The sequence below is a fragment of the Brachyistius frenatus genome, unplaced genomic scaffold (assembly GCF_029030835.1).
Source record: "Brachyistius frenatus isolate BFR_SWC_R1_liver_20210118 unplaced genomic scaffold, ASM2903083v1 Contig_22, whole genome shotgun sequence".
In the NCBI taxonomy this organism is placed as follows: Eukaryota; Metazoa; Chordata; class Actinopteri; family Embiotocidae; genus Brachyistius; species Brachyistius frenatus.
In genome coordinates, this window is record NW_027210621.1 from 2,233,048 (window position 1) to 2,252,812 (window position 19,765).

General features: G+C 42.9%; 1 protein-coding gene across 1 annotated transcript in view; it reads right to left on the reverse strand.

Annotated features, from left to right (window-relative positions):
- The window catches only part of ablim3 (actin binding LIM protein family, member 3), a 42,966-nt gene extending 23,201 nt beyond the window's left edge, over positions 1–19,765 (reverse strand). Inside the window, 2 exon segments of the mRNA XM_069696871.1 lie at positions 11,297–11,428; positions 19,310–19,765. Coding sequence (XP_069552972.1) covers positions 11,297–11,428; positions 19,310–19,322 — 145 coding nt within the window. The 5' untranslated portion in view covers positions 19,323–19,765.

The following is a 19,765-nucleotide window of genomic DNA, read 5'->3' on the forward strand; positions in this document are numbered from 1 at the left end:
GGCAAAGACACAGAAATCACTTGTGGTGTATGCACACGGTGAGTGTGTAGCATCTGCGTCTCCATATTGTGTATTCAAAGGTGACAATATGTGGTACAGCCCTTTTCCATGTGACTGAGAGGCAATTCCAAGGGGTGTAACAGTATAGCTAAGAGTGGCGTGTTCACAGATCAGTGGCCTGTGTGGTTGCTGGTCTCTGGTTTCTCTCAGTGTGTGTGGTTTAACAACAGGAAGGGCTGACAGTTAGTGCAACCTGTGCTTGGAAAAAAAAAAGTGCTATATGACCTGACAAAAATGGCGACGGTCACCATGTCTCCAGAGTTTCACTTGTTTACACGTATACATTTTGAAAAAAATGTTGTTTTACACGAGTGAGAAATTCTTGAAACCCACATAAACTTGTAGTGCTGAACTTCACCCTCTATTTTGGGCATCAGAGCCTTGACTCATTGATTACTCCCCTGCTGTGACACTAGCACTGTAATTATTATAGAGATACAATTATCACGTAAGTGCAACCATCATGTAACAGCTCAGCTGGTAATGACACATGCACCAACCCACCAGCTCTGCCCAGTAGAAGATAGGGGACAAATAGAAGGAACACTTCAACATTTTATGAAGCAAGCAAACATTTAGATTATTACGGATTAGCTAAACAGTGGAAACAGGAGGACATGACAAGTCAGGCTCTCTGGTAAACCATCTTCCTACTTGCACCTTCTATGGTCATGTTATGTCTTGGTTGCGTTTTTTGCATTAAAGCCTATATATTTTGGTGGGGAGCAGCTACCTGACAAACAGCAGAGGCTCCATGAAGTTATTCTTCTCAGTCTTTATGCTAAGCTGAGCGAGCTGGCCGCTAGCCTCAGCTACATACATGTATTTTTCGTTCAGATATTACCAGAAAGTAAGAATCACTGCTCTTTGTGAAACTGAAACTAAGCATATTTCCCTTTACTATTCGCTTAATGCCACATCCTTTGTTAAAAAATCAATGGCACTAATGGACAATTAAAATAAATAGGCATGACGAAATGCGCTTTCTGTACACCAGAAAGTTCACACTGAACACAGAGACTTTCTCCTGAATCCTTTCTTAAAGGAGCAGTGTGTAGGAAGTTGAGGCATGCAGCATTAAAGTTGTAAATTGCTATCAAGTAAACAGCCCTCGCCTCACCTTCTCTGATCAAGGGTGTAAGAAAATCTACTGTGGCAATGAAATTTAAGGCATATGTAAATATTACGGATTTATTCTAAGGTAATGCAAACTTTACAATTCATAATTCAGGAAATTATCCACCAAAAATATACAATTATGAATATGATATTATATTTATGGCAATAGACCTGCCAAAATCCTACACACTGGCTCTTTAACCCTTTAAAAACACGCCTATTTTTTAGGTCTCTGCTCGAAAATTGCAAAAAGAGTATATCTCTTCACCCACAATAAAAAATTATATATATAAAAAAAAATAATAATAATAATTTTTTTCTTGTGAGATTTGTTCAGATGTGTAAATATCAGTATATATGTCCATATTTTAATAATAGTTTAGTCTCTGGCCCCCAATTGGGGGCCTCTAGGGCTTAAAGGGTTAAAAGACAAATAGTGTTATAAGAGCACATTCTACTGAAAGTGTGCAGAAGAAATCCTCACAGCCTCCTAACAATAACGGAAGTCATTGGTTGAAAACAGTCAAAGCGACACACAGAAAACCTGGAGGAAGATTTTGTATAAATTTGACCAAAGCAGAGTCTGTGAGTTGTAAGTTCATGAAACTGTTGTAATCAAATTCTTCCCTGAAATTGGTAATTGAACAGTTCTGCAAAACCGGCTACTGTTTCTACACTGAGGCCAAACCACTGATCATTATTACAGGATGAAAAAATGGAAATATAAATTAGCTAATCATGAGGTTAACGATATCAGGTTCAGCTGACGATGCTGAAATGTGCTTGCAAAACATTGCTGATAAATGAAAGAGGATTGTGCCACAGTAAATAAACATTTTAAATGTAAAATCTTATGGTGGAAAGAAGCACCTTTAATACTAGAAAGTTGCTTCTACTAAATGGCTTCATACTGGCCATATGCTATAAAGACTGATGTTGCTGCTCCAGGCTATACTTGTCTCCATATAACCACACAGTTTTCAGTGATTGCTGGCAGGCTGAGTTCACACACACACACACACACACACACACACACACACACACACACACACACACACACACACACACACACACACACACACACACACACACACACACACACACACACACACACACACACACACACACACCCTTCAAAGGGGCTCATTTAATCTCAAGCTGTTTATGAGTGGAGCGTATTGACTTAATGATGTAATAAAAGATCAATGGGCCCTCACTTAAAAACAAAACAATCTCAGCTCCCTCAGGAGGATGGAAACACATAAATCCATCCCCGATGAGATGGCACTGCGCGTATGCACAGAGAGGATGATGGAATGGGACAATGTGTACAGTGAGACATAATCATGGATCTTTATCATTGTGACAGGTCATTGGCATCAAGGAGAGGTGGCTGCAGAATTGAAGAAGAAGGAGGGATGCGTATGGAAGACCAGAGCTCTAAGATTTATAAAAATGTGTGTGTGTGTGTGTGTGTGTGTGTGTGTGTGTGTGTGTGTGTGTGTGTGTGTGTGTGTGTGTGTGTGTGTGTGTGTGTGTGTGTGTGTGTGTGTGTGTGTGTGTGTGTGCGTGCGTGTGCGCATGTGCCAACCACATTTCCAGAACCACTGAACAACGGCTCAGAGCTTCACAAAGTGTCCCCATTGCATTTTGATCCAGACTAACTCTGGCTCTTACCAGAAATCCAAATGACAGGCTATCAAATGCCTTCACGGAAAATGGAAATGAGAGGGTAAATATTTCCACATGTATTCAGCTCTTCAACATGGAAAAAAAAATCCGTCTTGAAATGACATTCATTTAATAAAAAACAATGTTGTAATCTTGTATAACTAAATTGTAATAAATGCACTGCTTTAATGTTCTCTTTTTTTCTCTCTCTCTTTCTCTTTTACTCACCTCCTCCCCAACCCCTTCTTTAAAAATGTTTTGCTTTTCAATTTCCACTCGGATTGGTTCTCAAATGGATGGAATCTACTCAATTAGCCTAATGCACTGCATGCATTACCATACGGCCGCCTGATCAAATCACAGCTGGCCGTCTGGGTCTGCTCACACTGGATTGGGCAGGCTGGATGGATGGTTCACCTGTTGGCAAATCACATTGTTTTCCTCTGACTGGACGATTGGCTGGAGGCGTTGCAGAGGACGGCCCCCTTCCTCAGTTGCCACAGGAGATGTAAACCTTCCACGGTTGCCCTAGAGACAGTTAGGTCCCAGTCTGAGTGATGTGGTACTGCTGGTGGTGCCAGTGGCACATTTAGAGGGGCTGTGGGTAAACTGGGGGCTGTAAATGCTCAATTTTATCTGTGATTATAACCTAAAATTGGTAGGATACACAGCAGCCACGTTCTCACTTAAATGTGACAATAATATCTGAATTATTGAGATTGTACCGAAAATTAGAAAACAATTTCTCAAGGGACCATCCTTGTGAAAGTACCTTGTGAAAGTATTTTTGCTCTACATTTAAGCATTTCATTGGTTGAAAGTAGAAGATAACTAATGCTATTTGAGGTATAATTATTACAGATTAAAGGGCCTGTCTTATGTGGCTAATTAGACGTATTTAGGATGGAGCTGGGCTGTGTTTGGATTTCCATGAGATAACATGCCAGCTAATAAAGTTGTGAGTTCTCCCACAGCAAATCTAACAAAGGCCTGAAATCCCCCCAAAATATCATTGTGTATATTGTTGCACGAGATTATAAACTGTGTTCACAATGATTATCAAATAAAAGATGAATAATCATGTTTTGGGAATTTGAGGGCTCCATAATTTGAAACTAACAGAGGGCCATTCAGCATAATTAGTATGTTTACTTAAGATACTTTCAGTATTTGCTGGTACTGCTTACTGTAATAATAATACTGGCAAGTACTTTTACACAATTAAGAATACAAAATAATATAATTTTTAACAGTTCGCAACTGTTTTCCTTGTATTTAAAAACCTGTCTGTTGTTATGTATTTTTGAATGATAACTATTGCTATCATTAAAAATGCAGCTAATAGGTCAGATCCAATGATAAGTGTAATTTACAAATTTAACAAAGAAAATGCCTGAAGTAAAGTAATGAATTGACATTTGCACCTATTAGAGAACATTTTGAGTGAAGCAAAGGTAAAAACTGATTTTTGATCTTTGAAAAAGCAGCACTCTCCCTAACAGGACCTCCACTTTTATCAGGCTGCTGGTAAGCAGGCTCTCTACATTTTTAAGTTCTCTCATTTTTAGCTGTAACCATCCAGCAGAAGGTTTAAACTTATCCCTCCACATGTTAGTTGCCAGCGCAGTGGGTGGAGTTGGGTGTCTGTGCTGATGCAGAGTCGTGGCTCAGCTTTGCTCACAGAAGAAAGGTTTCGGTCACAGCCGCACAACCAACACCACATGTTGGGGACACCCGCCCCTAAAAACAACAGCCGTGTACAACCGACTTGAAGCCAGTCTAGGTATGTTTTCCTGTCCTACGACTGGCCTCTGGGGAGTCATACTGTAGCTACTCGTGGGAAAGCACACAGCTAAAAAATTATAGTTTTGTAGATTCTCCAGTTAAAAAACAACGACATTTTGTTCGCAATAGAAGTACTGATTATTATATGGAGAGAAAATCTGATTTAGTTTCAGTTATCCTCCTCAACCAAACATAATCTGCTTTGCTCAACTAAACTACATCAAAGACTTCATTTCATCTATTTGCTCATTTTATGATCTTCCCCTGAATGGCACTCTAATGAGGGAGAATGAGAGATGCTGCTTCTCTCCCTCATACTGCTCTTTTTTTGGCAGAGCGGGAAGTTAGCATCGAGAGATCATAAGTCCAATGATTAGGAGTTAGCATGTAGGCTGGTGTCTGCAGCTGTGGTCATTAGAAGTGCACTGATTAGGCATCCACGGGGGGTCCGCCTGATTGGGTATTTATCTCCAGCCAACAGACGCAATTAAAATTCTCTTCTCAAACTCGGCCCAGGCCGGAACCCCAAAAATAGTCCCGACATCCCCTCCTCCCCAACACCTCTTTCTGTTTCTTTCCGTTTCAAAACTGCTTCCAAATCTTTGTGGCTGAGAGCACAAGGTCTCCACTTTATCTCTGTTTGCACCTCTCCTCTCACTCCTACCGGGCTGCACCTCAGTGTGTCTCCCCTCCCCAATCCTTCCCCCCACTCCTTCTCTCCCTGTGACTCTCCCCTCAGCTCGTTATGCTACGGTTAGGTCGTCATAATGTGCTATTAAGTAAATGGACATGCTTTATACGGTATCTTAAAGTAACCCCGCTGCACATTCTAATTATTTAAGTGCTGCTGTCAACATTATGCTAATTTGCCAGGCCTTTTTAATACAGGCAGCCAAAGACAGCTTCACAACGGAGCAGGTACTGTATGAATCAGGATAGCAGCACATTTAATCAGGGGAAGTCTCACCTCTTTACCCCCACATCTGTGCTACCAAACACAGGGCCCAGGCTCCTCTGCCCTCCCCCCGTCCCACCGGATCTGAGCCCTCTGACAGGAGGAAACACTTCAAGAGTAAATAATGTGTTTTCTCAAGTTGTGCCAAATCGTGGGGTGGGTGGGAGAACAAGTGCTCAGACACACAGGAAGAGGAGAGAAACAAAACTCTGCAGCCACACTGGCAGCACTGTGAGGCACTGTGGGTGCTTTAAGCTGAATCAAACTTTCAGTATCTATCAAGCTTACTGACTAACATGCTGATCTTTAGCAGGTAGGGTTACCATTTTTACCATTTTATTTAATATGTGTGTAGCATTATGCCGTTTTATTAGCAATAAAAACTAAGAACAGCTCGGGTTGATGGGAAGTATTTGGTTAACCTTTGGACAAATTGAAATTCTGGATTGATGATGGAGCTAGAGGAAAAGATAAGTGTTCCCCAAGGTTTTTAGAGTCAGCGGATTGCTGAAGTCAACGTGATTCCTTGTCCGGGGAGCACAAATATCTGTACCAACTTTGACCTCTGTTGGTGGTGCTACAGGAAAAGTCAGGGGCTCAACAAAATGTCAGTAGGGTTCATCCTCTTGGGAACATCAATATTTATGCAAAAAGTCATGCAAATCCATCCAATAGTTTTAGAGATATTTCAGTCTGGATCAGCGTGGTGGACTGTCTAACCAACACCGCCATGCTGGTAGCACAGCTGAAGGAAATCATTAATACCAAAGAGGAGGAGATGTCATAGAAAAGGGCAAAAGGAGAGGGAGGCGGGCAGCTAAAGGCAAAAGCAGAGAGAAGTCATGCGTGAGTGACAGGGTTCCCTTCGTGTTTGGCTGCTGTAGTTGATGGAGACAGATGGTTGCCCAGTGGAGTCCCTTCATACCGGCAGACCAGCCCTGCTGCTGAGGCCTTCAGCTTTTAACCCTCTGAGAGCTGATAACAGACTCAGCTGAGGGGCAAATGGGCGTGAGTGAGATCACAGACACACAGACGTAACCCCGCTGCTGGAGATGAGGCTTTGCAATAAGCAGTAAGAATACTGTAGCTCTTGATGTACTGATTGAATGTGTGCTGGGTTTTGTCACTTAATGATCTGCTTTATCATCCCTCCTTTTTTGTGAGCCAGACACTTACACACCCAAGCAGCTACACACACACACACACACACACACACACACACACACACACACACACACACACACACACACACACACACACACACACACACACACACACACACACACACACACACACACACACACTTAAAGACAACAGGCAGGGCCTCAGTGTGTGAAAGTCCCTCAGGACGGTGACGCTTGGGAGAAACAAGCAGAGAAATAATCCCTGTCATCTATCCCAAACACAGAGTAGTCGTCGGGGAAAAGCGCCGCTTCCTACCGCGCTCCCTTCTCCCTCTGCCGGAATCTCTCCCTAGCAACCACGCATTGGCGTGGTGATTGGACCAGCGTACCAGTGGTTGCTATAGCTACAGGAAGCTCCCCGTCCCTGTAACCCCCCCACGTCTTTTTTCTGAGCTCTGTCTCTCTTTCTGTTTCTCCACATAACCTTGCTTCCTTACTTTTTCTCTTTATTTCTCTTTCTTTGTTTTTATTTCCTTGTGTTTTTCTCATAATATTTCCCTCCATCACAGTCTCTCCTTTGCCTTCAGAGAGCAACGGTGGTACAGTACAGTAGGTTGATGTAATTAACATGGAGGGTGAGTGACGGGGGCTAACGGCATCCAATGGGGGGGCTGGACTGACTGATTCAGGTCTGGAGAGAAAAAGAGCTCTGGTGACAATACCAGCCAGAGAGGAAGCTTTAGAAGAGCAGTCAAGTATTTATCTGACCTGTCTGTGTACATTTGCGAATCCTTTCAGTGCTGTTTTACGACAGAAATCTGTTTTGTCTCCAAAAATAAATAACTACTGGGAGCATCTTGGCAGTTTATGTGCGAATGTGTCTTTGTTTGCATCTGTCTCTTTCTGTGCTCGTATATTTGCTTGTCTGCTTCAGTGTTTTTTGTCAGTATGAGTTGGCTGCATTGGAAACATGCACGCTTTTTGCCTACGCATGAGATGTATGCGCAAATTTGCATTGCGCTCGTGCCACTGACAGGCCACGCTGTTTTTCTTGGAATCTAAGAGCGCCAATTAGGCTTCGGAGGCTGGCTAAATGTGGTCACTATGTCATTGGGCCAGTATGCAGGAGTCAGCCCAGTCAGCGGGTAATACTACACCACATCATCCATACACTACAGCCCACTGCTGCACTGAGAAGGGCTACAGGATCCACATAATCCACATTTACACCCCCACTGCCTTCTCTTTGTCTGCTTCAGTCTGAGCTGGCTCCTGTCTTCAGCTTTTTCCAGACTTCTTTCTCGAGCTGATTGCCAGGCTGCTTCTTCATAATCAGCAGCAGCATAATGGGTTCACATGCACATGATTAGTGATCTGCTCCCTTTGACTAATGCATGACAGAGAAATTATGATAATCAGGCATTCACAAGGTAATGTGAAGAAAGAGGGAGGATAAAATGATGGATGAGCTGGCTGTATGTATTTTTACATTCTGAGAGAATGTGGGTGAAAGTAACCTGTGTATGTGACTGAATGATCATGATGTATTCAGTGGGGCATAGTCAGCCCTTTTGAGGAAAAAGGAGGCTGAATTGAAAAAAAGAAAAGGAAGAGAAGTACGAAAACAGGGAGGAAATAACTAAGATTTTATGTCATGCTTTTGCAGTGGAAATGAAGGCAGACTGAGGCGCACACAATATCATTGGTCAAGGTCACTAACTTGTATACACAAGCTGATTCTTTGAAAAAACTAAACTCAGCAAAGAACCAAATCAAATGTTGAAACACTCCTAATTCACAGAGTCTATAAACACATGTGATAGATAAGGCAATTGGCTGCTGGCAGTGGATTGTCACTGTGGTGCAATGGTTTAATACAGTTTAGCCATTAGCCTCCGAATCGCACACCCCGCATGCCAATGTCATCCCATCCCAAGACGAGAAATTGATTTCATGCTTGGGTGGCTGTCATCAGGAAAGACAGGGAGAAAGCAAAATAAAGAGATGGAAGGAGCAGAAGAACATAGTAGAAAAAGCAACAGAAAGATGGAAGAAAATATAGAAAATCCTGCTTCTGCCTCCAGAACCATTCAGCCTCAGAAAAATCTACAGAAAACTAATGAAAAGAAGAGACCAGAAACACAGACAACAGAGAGGAGATGGAGTTCATGAAGTTCAAAAGAACATGGAACATGTTTGTGTGTGAGGGGGGTTCACAGACCGAACAATAAAAGCTTTAGAAAAGTGCTGGTTGTGCAGAACCATACAGGAGAGCATATTATGGGCAGGGATGTGTCAGGGTCTGGTCGCACAATAGTGCCCCATTGCCTCATGGGAAAAGGAGAACTCTCTAGAACATGAGAGTGGAGGGTTGTTTGATAGGTGTACAAACACGATGCTATCAATGGCAGATTTGCACTGCTAATGAGAAAGAGGGAAAGAAAAAAGGAGGAAGAGAGTCAGATTTGTATTATCCTAAAGTGATGATGTAATGTTTAGGTGACACAAACAGACCCCCCCCCCCCCACCACCACCACCCACACACCCCCAACACACACACACACACACAGCCCTCCCATTTCCCCTCTTCTTTTCGTTTCTGCTCGCCTTTGGTGCTCCCCCCTTTTTCTCTGGGGAACAGAATAAAGCCCTCCGATTGGTTAATAGCACCATAGAGATGCTGAGAATATCCACCAACCAGGGACCGGGTGCCCCTTCACACCGTTACCACAGCAACCCCTCACAACCACAGTAAGCATGCACACATGTATGGATGCGTACGCTTACATGCGTGAGCTCACGTGTGTATGTGTTGCACAATCAGCCCGTGTTTTCACGTGTGACAGTTACACGTGGGAACACGTAACAACAACCCCCCAGTGAATCCTCAGTGAGTTTATCTACTGCAGAACGTCTAGGAGTTGTACAGCGGTGTAGTGCAGCTCAAAGAGTGAAAAACAAAACTTGCTCAGCTTCTTCTCCTCCCCTCAAAACTTTGAAAAATTACCCAGGAAAGTTTCCAGTGTAAAATGTCCATCATCAGTTATTTTAAGCAGAGGAACAGGCTGAAAGAACATTCATCAAAATATATTGAAATACATTAAAAAGCTGGCTGTGACAGCAGCCAGCACAATATCAAAAAGAAAAAATTAAAAAACTTAATACATCTTTTACATTGGCAGAGATAATCTGACGCCAAGTGGGAAATCCAAGACATTTGAATTTGGATGTCTTCCTTGTACTGAAGAATATTGACAGGGAACAGTGCCAGCTCTGTCTGATGATATGCAGTCATATACTACTGCATATTAATGTCAATATCAATGTCTGTTTATTTTGGCATACATACTTTATTTATGTACAGGTTTAGTGTAGATACATTACCATTAAACAATGCTGTCTCAGTATATGTTTACATGATTTGGAAAACATGATTATTGACATTTGTTCTTAATTTATCTAGTTGCTTTTTCATCTCTACTTATCTACAAATAACTGAAAAGTCACCCATGACAGACAGTCTTCACTGAAAGAAACAGAGCTATTAACATATTACTTGCTGCAGGTAAATACAACAGCATTCTTCCCTTCTTTATTTCTAATTTTGAACATGCTCATCAGGTACGGGATCACCCCAACCCCCTTTCCGACCTGCCCTAAATGCTGTCGGTGTTGCTAATTTTACATGTTGGCTTCATGATTTTGCAAATTTGTCAGTGTGATTCTGCTGAGCCAAAAAAATCAGAACCTCCCATTTTTCATCCTGACTGTGAGCTTCCCAAATCTTACACTTTCATTCATGCCAATTGCATTAACATCCCGCAAAACATTTTGCCTCCACAGTCTACAACATGTGGATAACCTTGGCATTAAAAGACAACAAAAACGTAACTTTGATTTACTGTTATTTTTTACCTGAAGCATTAAAAATGTTAGTCATTTCTAATACATTTGTTCTTTATTCTGAAAGCGATAGTTTGACTTGGCTGGGTGTGTATTTGTCAAAATGTTGAACTATTCCTTTAAACAAAACCTGCAATAAAAACATTATAGGATACACTGCTTTAAGATATTACACATTACAAAAGAGAAAAGTACTGCACACTCTTCCCAACCCAACAGGATGTGTGATTATGCCGCGACCGTATGTGGGTCACCAGCACTCACCTGTAGCACTGCAAAGCAAAGTTAAGTCAGTCTCATTAGAGCTCAGGGTACAACCAAAGGAAAATCCCCTCCAAGTTGTCAGTACAATAACAAGCTAGCGTAGCAGGAGCCTAAGTCCCCTGCAAGGCACCTCTGATCCGTTCCAATCCCCACCATGGTCTAATAGTAGCACTCAGCATATACACTAAGAGATGGATGAACGAATGCATGCCGTGTTATCTGTCAAATTGTGTGAATGGGAGTGTAATGACGTGACCGAGATAGATGTCTCGTTTCTGGCCGACCACTGGAATTCCCATTTTACATAACCAGCAGTCCTGACCATGACCGGCCAGGCTTATGGGTGAACACAGCTATCTGTCTCCTCTGGCGCCTGCTGTGTGGTGTTGTTATGGATACGGTTTCCGTTTCTTACCGGTGCAGGTGAAACACTTGACGTGAAAGTGGGTCTCTTGTACTCGTACCACCTCCCCTTTGCATACTTCCCGACATCGCTGGCACCGGATTGGTCCAGAGCTCCGCTCACTTGATGAGCCTTGGTGATAAGCTGGTGAAGACAAAAAGGCACATTTGATACACTTAAATCAACTAATCTCATACTTTACACACTATTTTCCAAGCTGGGTTGGCTGTTCGGAGTCTCATTTTGAGGTGTCCATTGTTGCACAGTAAATTTGCAGTTTACAGTAACTCATAAATCTCATATTTTCCAACATACAACGAAATCCAAATCCTCACAGAACTGTCAAATGTTAAATTACGCAACGTTCTCAAACACAATTTGTTAAACTCATAGTTACTGGTATATATTACAAATATAACATCATATAGCCTGTAATAACTTTAGCAGATTGAGAAATAATAAAGTTTTATACTAGCATTGCCAATCACATAGATGTGATTAAGACCAACAACAACACGCCATCCATTTCAATGCACATAATAACATTGGATTAATGACAAATTCTACTGGATTTAAGCATTAAGCTTATAAAGCTGCTTTTCATATTTTAATGTTCCTCGACTGTATGCATGTTCCCATCCATCAGCAGAAGTGACTACACTAAAGAGTGCAGTTCACACAATAAGATCAGAGTGTAGCTCTGTCAACACTTGTTCTGAAGCTGTGAGGTCTGACACCTATGTAGGCTGAGTAAGCTCCAGGCTTTCTCTCCCACTGTCTCTATTTTTCACATACTCATACGGGAGGACACACACACACACACACACACACACACACACACACACACACACACACACACACACACACACACACACACACACACACACACACACACACACACACACACACTGCTGTGTCAGTTGAGAAAGCGGATGGATCTCCTTACCTCATTATGCCTTAGCTTACATGTCAGACGCCTGCAATCCTGATAGCTATTTCACACAGTCAGGAGAGCAAGTTCTCCCACACACCCTTAGCAGTATTGGACTCAATGCTTTCACAAGAAAAAGGTCAAAAGGAAGCATTCATTCAATCTTAAATGAGTGAGGAAAATGAATGTATCTAAAGCTCTTAAGCTATTAGAGGCTCTTTAAAAGTCCATCTCCTCCTCTGGGCTATAAACAGATTCTCTTGCATCCACCAGCGCAGACATATTATTACACAGATATTAGACAACCAGACTTGCAGTGCTGAGACTGTGCCAGGTTTCAGTCTCTTATTTGTCGCCGTCTTCATGAAGGAGCACGAGTGGTCCTTCTCTCTGTGGAAAGGGTATAATGGCAGGGTAACCAGCCGGTCTGCCCACCTGAATAGCTGACTGAAGGGCTTTGCTGCTTCAGTCAGAAGAGCACCAGCATATGGGTTGGTGTGACAGAGCTACTGATTCCATTTCACTGGATGAATCCCGAAGGACTTGCATCACTTTAAAAGTCTAACAGCCTTGCACATCTCAAAGCCTGAGCACTCTCTGCCTGCTCAGAATTTGACAGCGGTATATTCACAGTGTGTGCGAGAATGCAGGCATACATCCACCATGGGTGTAGGAGAAAATGTATTCTGGTGTAGCCGTTTATTCCCCTGTTCAGGACGGGAGTGTGGGCACTGGAAATATGCAAGCATGATTATTTCTCGCTCCCGATCTCCCACACTCAAGTCTCTGTTAGCTCATTGTTTCCCCCCACAATGCTGGCAACTCCACTGGGATCGACTAGCACTGCCCGATAAGTGCCCAGCCACCGGTTCAAATAATGGCACTCCCTTGAAAGTGTTGTTTTTGTTGTTTTTTGCCCCGTCGTAAAACCAAATGTGCAACACTGATTCCATCAGGTGTGAATGAGAGATAATGGGAACTAATGCCACAAGCCTGTGCCAACACTAGCTGAAAACACACAGGGCATTTATTTACAATGCTGACCTTCTCAAAGTGGGTCAAATCAAACCTCTGGCACAGGATTACATCCTCTGCTTTCACAGCTGAGCCAGGCAAAGTCGTACAAAAGAAGAGACTTACAAAGAAATCTGAGCCTAGTGAGGAACGGCAATTACCAACGCAAACTGAAATTAGAGGCAAACATGAGAGACGGAAGCAGAGAGCAAGAATTCTTGCACATTTTTAACAAGTATGCTATAATGAGATGCTTATTGAATGTGCATGCCAGAAAGCTGAGAAAGCCGGTCATGCAGGTACACAATCAGCTCAGGAGCTGGAGCATTACGTAACGCCATCTAATTGTGTCAGAGCGTTCATCTTCATTGAACGCACACCAAGCTCTTCCCATCCAAACCTATTACAGAGCTCTCGAGCAGCCCTCCATCCTCTCCCATGCAGAGGTGTTGAGTCATTCTTCTAATGATAGGCACCAGACTACAGGTGTAATCTACTGACTCCAAATCAGCAGAGAGTGCTCCAGGAGAACACGACCCCGGACAGACGGGTGATAACAACAGGACGTCAGAGAGGCCGACAGCATCCCCGGGGAATGAGAGACTGCTGCTATTTCTGCCCCTGACCTGACAGCCCCGGGGAAGAACATGCTGGGAGCCTCAGTCACAAGGGATTCTGGGAGATCGGCGGTGATGAGTGAGAGGAGTGAGGAGGGAAGAATCAAAGAGAAGCAATACAAAGACCTTGTGTACAAAGACCTTGTGGAGTTAAGATGAATCATGAGAGGAAATATGTGTGCACTGCAACCCGAGTTTACTTTTTAAGGTTTTGTGTAGTTTTTATTAACATACTTAATTATGCCAGGCACAGAGACTGCTGAACTTCAACCTCTACTGAACGCAGATCAGAGGACGTCCGCTTTAAAACAAGTCTAATTAAGCTCAATCACAGTATTTGAGCCACTTATTTGCGTGGCTGGCTATTGTACACAAATTGCTGATGTCGATACGGATTCCTTGACTTTGATATCGGTTGTTGAACAATCTTTTTTTTTGATTCCAGTTTTATAAAATCCATTTTAAGGAAAATAATTCAATAACGGGACAAGTTTGCATGCAGTTTACAGGTAGAGATTGTAACCCTGGTTATTTTCTGTAGTTAAAATGAACAGATGTCCAAAGAACGCCTCACATGCAGACGATGGCTTGGCGCTACAATATACCAAAATTCCAGCCGTACTTGGTAGTGATTCATATCTTTAATGTTCATTAGCTAATGTCGACAATCCAAAGTTAATTATGCCTGAAAAGAAAATTAGTTCATTAACAGGATTATTACAAAGATGTGACTTATGTGAAGGATTGTTTAAGATGACATGGAAGTGAATGTAAAGCCATTGTGTTCGACTCAGTTTAGTAATAGCTCTGTGGTGGTTGGTAAGCAAGAAGTTAAAGTACAATCTATCACAGGCTCATCTCATTCATGACTTCTAACATGCTGCATTCTGAAGACAGACGGTAGCAAAGCTGCAAAGCTGCAATCAAACCATTCAGCGACACTGCTGATGACTTTTTCAAATATAGGTTCTTGGTATTTTCTGAACTAAATAATAAATCCTACAATAAAACTCTGAAGTGCCATAAAATCCAAGCAGCAATCAATAACGCCAAAGTCGAAGCCACTTCACAAGTACTTCAATATTCTATTGGCAACATTGATGCTGTGTCTCCTGTGTAGACCGCTGGATTGGTTTAAACCCAAGTTTACCGACAACCAGACAACTGAAAACACTTTCTGTATAGACAAGACTTAAGTAAACTGCAGTTACAAAATAGTGAAAATTTCCCACATCCCAAGATCTTCAGATGTCTCGTTTTACAGTATATCACCAACAGTCCAAACCCCAAACATATTCAACTTGGTGTCATTTATGAAAAGAAAAAGCATCAAATCTGCACATTTGACAAACAGGAACCATCAAATGTTTGAGTTTAAAAAAAACACAAAAAAAACATTTTCTGTAGATGGTCAGAATAATCATTTAATCCTCTCTTCCCTGTTTGTAATCTAATGCAACCAATCAGATGTCTCCATACCTTTCCTCATCCCCTCCCTTTATCTCCGTCCTCCTCTGTCAGGATCTTGGCTCGCAGCATTCATCAGAGCCGTGGTAGCGTCCAGTGGTATCACTAACATGCTGTCACTCGACAGAGAGAGAAGGGTCAGACTGCCACTGACAGTCTACATCCTCACTCAATCCTAACAGAAGCCAAGGTCATGGCCACAACCTCGATGGAGGACACAACAATGGGTTGATCTGAATTAATCTACTGGCTGATTTGTTCATAAATAAAATAAATACCCAGTGCTTATAGCTGCGGAAGAAACTAAATGGTATTTCAAGGCTGCCTCCATAATTATCTTCCCGCAGTGGCTTTTACTTGCAATCAGATTACCTTGTAGCTGCAATTGAAACACAAAAACCTGCGCTTGATTTTGAGCTAACCTGTAAATCCATACCAGTTGTACACGACTGTACATTAATATTCATCGGTCCAATCCCAGGATCTATGGGTGCATCTGTGCATCTTTGTCTCCCACCTTTGTTCTCTGTGTTATTGAACTAAGGCGTCTGGCATCAGGAGTGATAAATGGTTCTTTGGCTCTGGTTGGGACTATTCACCAGATGAGGCAGCAGCACAGGAGTCATATATGAAACAGCTCACCTCCTCGTCTACCCTTGTTCTCATTGATTCTTCCCATAAAAAACCAGGAAAGCACAACAGACAGTGAAACAACAAGGACAAAATACAGCATTTAATCACATTGTAAATACTATGTATTTATTTATACCTTCAGTTATTTATTTCCCCTCTTGACACTGGGCCTTAGGGAACACTGTGTTTGAGGGTTATTTACAGATGTTCTTCTCAAAATTTAATGAGCTTCTCTTCTGTAAAGTTATCTTTGATAGCTGAAGCTACTGCAGCCCAAAGTGGGTTTAAAGCAAGGCAATTTTTTTTTTCCCCAGATTTTTCTTGACCCAATAAGATTAATCTGTTTGATTTTTTTTTTCTTTCTGGGATTTAGGATATCGACACGTGTAGAAAATTCCCAAATTGTGATGCTATTTTGTGAGTTTATGTCAACCCAAAGTTATCCATGTAAGCTGCTCTGTGAGACTGTACTTAGGTACAGAAGTGCTTCAGGCGCTAAAGTCTGCATGCTAACACACTCTTGTTTGATTTTATTTACTTCTGCTCGTTGTTCACTAATTCTCTGTATTGACCCATGCGTGTTGATCTGTTTCCTCAGACTACTTTCCCCGTGCCTTTTGCAGTTGTACCAGCGTGGACTGGAAAACCTGCAAATGAATGCACTTCTTGGGATCAATAAAGTTGTCTCAATCTGAATCACAGCATCAATTGTATGCTATTTGCTCACACAGTGAGCTTACCGGGCTAACATTTACTAATTAGCACTCAGCATAAAGTACAGCAGAGGCTGTCTGTGCAGCTGATATATGATTGTGGTCATTTAGCAACATGGGACAAATTACAGCTCATGGTGGTGCTCTAGAAAAGTCGTGGGATGCATTGTCTGGGAAACATAAATATTTGAATACAATTTCATGAATATGCATGAGACTAAATAGTTTCGCAAAATGGCATATGCTTCAATGGAGATTGCAACTATATCGTTCAAACCAGATGTTTTTGAAAGCTGAGCGAGCAAAATAAGAATACTATGTTCACGGACATTTTATGTCCCAACATGCTTTGCTACATTTCCTCGTGCCTTTTGGATGTGTTTTGTCTTTTACCTGAGGACTTGCAGAGAGACACGGAGAGGGGGGGAAAGTGTCAGCACCGCTGCATGTGATGTATGGGTCTGCACATCCCCCCAGGTCCCTGAGCCCAATGATCAGTATATTGATCAACATGTGTTTTATCACTCCCCTGAAACACACAAACTGTGCGTAACCCGCTGCGTGGAAACGTCCCACAATCTATCGTTATACTCATCATATATTACCGTTTCAGTCCAACTCCACAAGAAACTAACCTGCTGTACCCCAGAACCTACCTCGACTGCCAGCCAAGCAGAAAATAAGAGTCAGCGGAACACGCACGCACACACACACACACACACACACACACGCACACGCACACGCATACGCACACACGCACACACACACACACACACGCACACATGCACGCACACACACACGCACACGCACACACGCACACACAAAACCCAGTGACCATGAGAGATATAAGGCCCAGAAGATGAAGACAGACTGAGCTGTGTGTAATTACTCTGCGTGTGTTGATGGGCTCTGGGCAATCACACCCAATGCAGCGGAAAACACTGCACAAAGCACAGTCCTACAGGCCCATTCATGCTCAACCTGGAGAGTGCTGAAAGCTGGAGGGGGACGGTGGGCATGGGGGGGGCTGAGGGGGGAGGGGATTGAGGGGGGTGTGGGGGGGGCAAATGTTTGAAGGAGGGGAAGGGGAAGGGGAGGAGAGGTGTTCTTTCCTCAGCTCAGATGCCTGCTGTGTTTCTATGCCTAAAGCCAGAGTACAGACACATGTAACACCACCATCTGCCTGCTGTGACAGTACTGACACACACACACACACACACACACACACACACACACACACACACACACACACACACACACACACACACACACACACAGACAAACAGACAGTTAAATGTAGCCACACATAGATTCACACACACGCATACCACATTTTGACATGTTGTTCATGTTTGTGTTTTGTGTGCGATCCGGTTTGAGCACATGCTTTTAAAAGAAAGGAGCTTGTGACAGCCCCCCCACCCCCCAGCTTCATGTGCTCCTCCCCTCTGTCAGCTGAGAGAAGCATTTTGAAGCTTAACAAAAGAATTTCCATCATTTTCTCAGAGGGGGCGAGGAGATGCAACACCACTCCCGGTACCCGCCGCACGGGCGCTGGCAGTCAGGCATGCCCCGGTACCAGAGAGTTAAGAGCACTGGATGAATAATGTAGTGCCACACAATGACAGACTAGATTATGAGTGATGCGGTAATACTGGAGGGCGGACAGGAAGCGCCTGACAGCATCAGTTCTCTGAGCACCTGGTGCACATCAACTTCAACTGTCCTTACTGACAGCTAAAGGACAGGGGTTGTGTGTTCTCACAAAGTTAACCCTGAGATCTGCTCAGTCGGATTTGTAAATCAACCGGTGATAACTTGTAAACACAACAAAGTGGAGGCATGCACAGTAGCGCACATGCTCACACAGCTGACCCTGCCGCCATACAGGGAAAGCCCTGATTCAGCTGACAGAGGATCAGGGTCAGAGTCAATAAGGTCAGCTTAGCATCATGGCCGTCCCCGGGCCCTCGTAGGGTAAGTATGACAGGAGCCCTGCGGCTGTCATGTGCCGCATCACACACAACTCAACTCAAATATGCCAGCACCCGTGAGGTCAGAGATCTCCAACTTAAGGGTTTCCTGCTCCTCAAATGAAAGTGTTAGAGGACAGGTGGACGCTTGGAGAGAGGCAACAGCTGTAAGCCTGGGAGGTGTCCCGGGAGTGGTGGTGAGGAGGATGAGGAAGGAGAGAGGAAGATGAAAAACAAGTGGCAGCTAAGAAGCAGACGTTGAGAGGATCCAAGCAACAGCTGTTATGTGGATGAAGAATCCCCAAAATGTTCCCCTATGGATGAACTCTGGGCGAATGCCACTTTGACCTCCAGATATTTTCAGAGTGTTGCTCAACTCTAACCCTGCTAGAAGTCTATTACAAGGGCTTGGTGCACATTATGTACCGTGGTTGACTTCCTCTTGAAAGAAAAATTCAATTTTTATGATTTTTAATCCTGTATTTTGAGATGAATTTAAATTGCAAGTCAAACAGTGATTTTAGCTTTATTTTGAAATGTTAATTATATATAATATAATATAATATATTCCGGCAAGTATGATATAGTCTCGGCTTGCTTAATGGTAGTTATCTCAGCTTTCAGCTGAATGTATTGTCCTTCAAGTGGAGAAATAAAGCGCGCAGGAATGGACTTACCACTGGAACTCATGATGCCCAATGTGTTCTCATCCAAAACAAAGCGACTCCGTCCAAAAATAATCCCATAAAGCACACGACAACCTTCACAGCGCACTTTACTCCTTCCAAATTGTAAAATTAAATGAAAAAAAAAAATGTAGAAGAAAAATATCCAGTAAATGATGCTCCTCACTCCAAGCAACACAGCTCTCAGTCAATTTCTAAGAAGGTGGACATGGACAGAGGGAAGAAGGATTCAAATATATAAGGAAAAAAAATGTAAGCGAGGATAGTTCCCGTAATTAGCTATGGTATCAAAATAAAGCTGCGGTTCTTTCTGTGTGAACGTCGGCGGAGTGGTTTTTTTTGTTTTTTTCCCCAAAGAAACAGGTCGCCGGTGACAACACAATGCCGCTCACTCCCATTCCACCTTCACATTTTCGCTCCCGGCTGATCCCAGCTCCGCCGCGCTCC